We start from the raw sequence: 4,574 nt of genomic DNA, 5'->3' as shown, positions 1-4,574 counted from the left end.
CCTGTTCAAACTGGTGTGGGTCCAGTGTAGGTGATAGGCCTGCAGTGAGCTGATTCAGAACCAGGGTCATTCAGGCGTTCTGCAGCTGAATGCTTAGCCACTGGTATGATGGTTGTAGTCTTCAGGTATGTAGGAACCGTTGCTTGGGTTAGTTACAGGTTGAAAATGTCAGTGAAGACCTGTGCCAGTTGTACAGCGCATGCTCTGAGAACACATCCTGGTATGGCGTCCGGACCAGCTGCCTTGTACGCATTAAATCATGCTAAATGCTGAATAGACGTCCGTTGCTGAGACTGAAAGTGGACTGTGAGCAGTAGTAGAGTCAGCGGTTGAGTTGAAATGTCTTATTTTTTGTTCGAAATGAGCAAAAAAGTGATTTCTTTCGTTAGGAAGGTCTGGATGCCTTTCCACATGCGTATGAACTCTACAATTTTTACAGCAGATATGAGAATCTTCCTGAATTAAAAGGTAATAATAAATAAAAATAGATACAAAAAATTTTATTTGAATACAATTATACAGCGTTTGTTGTTAAAAAAAGCATAAAGGGAGATTTTTTGCAGGGTGTTGCAAATGTGAGCCCAGTCATTATACAAATCAAATTTGTTCCTTTTTTCAGCTTTTATGAGGTAGCAGCTGGTAGGAGGAGTGGTGATATGAAAATGTGTTCACACAGAAAGGCAGGAAGACAACACCGGAAACTTTACATGTGCATAAAATGTAGCAGACAGTTGCGGCATATAAGTTACTCAACTGTCTCCTCAAGATGTTTGCAGCTGTGCTGTTTATAACAGGTACGTCATTTTATTATGTCAATTCTATGGGCAGCTAACATAATTGAGAATGAAGTATAAGATTTCTATGTAATAAAATATAATGAATACAAAAATAGAACCAAGTGTAATTAGTTTCTTCTTTTGTTAGTGTTCTGTTCTTGGCTTCAGTCCTTGTATATTTTGTGAATATAATTTCACAGGGATATACACAGCAGTGGGATTCAACATTTACACAATCCCGGTGAAAAATTATACAAATGAAGACCGACTGTTCGGTCAAACTATTATTCAGTCTAAAGATGGGTTAGTAGCTTTTTTTTTTATAATGTTTCTTTACCAAATGTTATTTAATGTAAATTTTATTTTTTTTTATTAATTTGGGTATTTATTTATTATTCTTTTTTTTTTTTTTTTTTTTAGAGTTTTTGTTCCTTCTCCTACCGATGGAAATGTTTTCAGATGCACAGAGAACGGTTGTGTTCAAATGCATGTTACTGGTAAAGTTTTTTTTTCCCCCATAACTTTAGTAATGTGTTGTCTATCTGAAATGTATTTAAACAAATAGGCTAAACATGCTTGTATTTGAGCATAGTATACTGTATTAGATTATTTGTAGATTTAAATGCCAATCATTAAGATAATTTTTACTTTCTTACAATGTAATACTTCAATATTGTATAAGAATATGTTTTAAAAAAAAGAATAATTTTCAGACAAATTCGAGAAAGGCCTGACTCCAGTTGCATCTGTAGCATCCAGACTGACTGAAGATAAGGAGCAGCTTTTGGTATATTTTTCTTTTAAAATACTTTCATTAAATAGTTTCCATAAAGATGTTTTGATATTTTTTGGTTATTAGAAGTGAATTGTGCTTAAACTATAAGTTAGATATTGTATATAATGCAGATGAGATCATGTCTACCTCTCATGACAGTCTAGTTCTGTGTAAAAACCACAGCTTCCCCTGCTAAAAGCGTCAGACATACTGACTTCTCTTTTAGCCATTGACAGAGATGGGAAGTAATAAAAAACAAATACTTTGTTACTGTACTTAAGTAGATTTTTCTGGTATCAGTACTTTACTTCACTATTAACTTTTTACTTTCACTCATTACATTTTTACACAAATATTTGTACTTAACTTTTTACATTTTCTATCTATTTGGTGACATGATTGACATTTTTTCTTCTCATTACGTGCCGCTTTCAACCTACCACTGGTGTATCATTTCCTGGCTCTCACACACCACAGACATAGCCTAGCCTAAATAGCTACAAAGCATACGAACAATGAACAAGGCAGAAGGTAACAAGAAGTATGGGGCTGATGTGGATGAGACAGAGGGAGATGGCAATGTAAACATGACTGAGAACAGAGACTTTCCTGATCATCTGATCATCAACTGATTGAAATTATTATAAAAAAATTTAAATTATTTTGTATTAATATATTAATATGATGTGAGGTTCAATTACCAGTATAACACTAAAACAGGTAGTAGTAATGGCTACTTTTTACTTAAGTACATGTCAGAGCCCAAACTTCTTTACTATAACTTTAGTGAAAAAGTGTATTCAGTACTTTAACTTTTACCATGTCTTTTAAAACATGAGTATCTGTACTTCTACTTGAGTAAAGGATGTGTGTACTTTTGCCATCTCTGGCTATTAAGTCATGTTCTGTCGGAAATTTCTTGTCTCTCAGACCGAGTTGCTTCAGAAATTGAATTGTGAAAAACAGAGAACGTGTTGCTAATCTGGAGCCAAATAAAGAAATGTTGTTTAGCCTATGCAGTTAAACTGTCACCTACACAGATGCAGGCAACCAGGGTTAATTAGCAGATCATTTAAAATTATTTTGTGGAAATTCTTGCCACCTGCATGACCTTCCTTTGTCATAATTTTGACCACATATGTGACAAACCACCCCTGATTTTCAGTAGATAATACAAATGTCTTTTGATTTAAACAAATCTTCCTGTTGTTAGTCTGATGTTCTGGTATGAGTCAATGTGATTAGCCAGATAGAACATTATTATACTGCATTATTAAATTATCAAAAAATTTGAAAAAATATTAATGCATATTTGACATTGATAATAAAGCTGTTGGATCAGAGCCAAATGACACTAGGATTGTAAAAGAAGTACATTTAATACTGCCAAAACAGATGATTTAAATAAGTAACTAAGTGTAACAGTTACATAAATTTATTCAGTGATGCCATTGTCAGTATAATTGTTTCATTGAAAATAAGAATTCATTTATTCATTTGAAAAACAAATGAATATAAAACTCAATATATACATAACTCAAATGAAACATCTGTTATTTGAAAACCTAGGTTTGTAACCAAGTTCGGACAAGGAACTCATCAACAGAGTATTTAAATGGAAAATGTGCTCACAAGTATGATGAACAGAAGATAAGTCAAATCTATCCTGATAAGTTGGGTATGTGTCTGCACTAAATCACATGCAAGAAATTCTGTTTTCAGAAGAGTTTTCAGTGATCCTCACTCAATACTATCACACTATTGTAGTTTTACAGCAACTGGAAAAAAATACCAGCATTATCAACAACAACAACAACAACAACAACAACAACAACAACAACAACAACAAATATCCAGGTAATCAGAAATCTCCTTATAGAGGTAAAAGTATCTGAGAATAAATAGAAACAATTAATTATAATAACTATGTATTATGCACATTTTATTAGTAATGTATTAAATAGTGTAAATATTTGTAATTAGACTACTGGAGGAAGAGAAGAGCACTGCAGGATACAGATGAAGAAGATGAAGGTATTTTCGTTTTCTCAATCTCTGAACAAATTGGATATATATCAGGTGACATAGTTACTTTTAAAACTACAGTGTAGATTTTTATATGTGTAATATTTGTGAAAACTCTCTGTGATTATTTGAAGATGCAGGGACGGAGATCGCATTTGTGTTGGACGGCTCTGGTAGCATTGACAAAGAAGATTTTGAAATGGCCAAAGACTTTATTATTAATGTAATGAAAAATGTTTGGACAACATGTTTCAGTGTAAGTATGAAATGACACAGATATGATAACTGTATGAACCAACATTACGATTTTAAACACACTATATTTATAGTATGTCAGAAAAATTACTAAAATATTTTTTTAAATACTAGTCATGGGAGGTGCTGTTTTATTACCTATTACTCATTCAATTTTATGAAATTGTACTTGTGTATCTGGTATCCTTTTTTTTAAGTTGGGATGCTATATAAAATGTAATTAAAAACAGAGCACAATGATTTGCAAATCTGATAAACCCATAAGGTATTCACAATAGAACAAAGAAAACATGTAATTTTTTAAGGAAAACATACGGTAATTTTAAATTTGATGGCCACAACATGTCTCAAAAGGTTGGGCCTGGTCAACAAAATGCTGGAAATGTAAGTGTTACTAATTTAATAAAAACAGCTGGAGTAACATTTTGCTAATATTTAGGTTAATTAGCAACCGGTCAGTAATGTGAATGCGTCTAAAGATTGTGAAACAATTTCAAAATAATGTTCCTCAACATTAAATTGCAGTCTTGTGAATATCTCATTATCTGCAGTACATAATACTACGTAAAGATTCGGAAATTCTGGAGATATATCTGTGCACAAAGGAACTAATCAATATTTGATGCCCATGATCTTAAGGCCCTTAGGTCAAAAACAGGTATGATTTTTGTAATGGAATTAAGAAACACCTCCAGAAAACAATGTTTGTCAACACAGTCTGCTGTGTCATCCATAAATGCAGT

The 4,574-nt window shown here is 32.6% G+C and overlaps 1 protein-coding gene across 1 annotated transcript in view; it reads left to right on the top strand.

Moving 5' to 3' along the window:
* The first annotated feature begins 679 nt into the window (after positions 1-679).
* itgae.2 (integrin, alpha E, tandem duplicate 2) overlaps positions 680-4,574 on the top strand; it is a 24,595-nt gene continuing 20,700 nt past the window's right edge. The window contains exons 1-8 of the mRNA XM_046863562.1: positions 680-794; positions 977-1,079; positions 1,197-1,273; positions 1,490-1,563; positions 3,121-3,229; positions 3,319-3,408; positions 3,535-3,585; positions 3,711-3,832. Of these exons, the coding sequence (XP_046719518.1) occupies positions 767-794; positions 977-1,079; positions 1,197-1,273; positions 1,490-1,563; positions 3,121-3,229; positions 3,319-3,408; positions 3,535-3,585; positions 3,711-3,832 (654 nt within the window). The 5' untranslated portion in view covers positions 680-766. The remainder of the gene's footprint in view (positions 795-976; positions 1,080-1,196; positions 1,274-1,489; positions 1,564-3,120; positions 3,230-3,318; positions 3,409-3,534; positions 3,586-3,710; positions 3,833-4,574) is intronic.

This window comes from Silurus meridionalis, chromosome 12 (genome assembly GCF_014805685.1).
Source record: "Silurus meridionalis isolate SWU-2019-XX chromosome 12, ASM1480568v1, whole genome shotgun sequence".
Taxonomy (NCBI): Eukaryota; Metazoa; Chordata; class Actinopteri; order Siluriformes; family Siluridae; genus Silurus; species Silurus meridionalis.
Note: the sequence above shows the minus strand (reverse complement) of the source record. Positions and strands in the feature narration are given on the sequence as shown.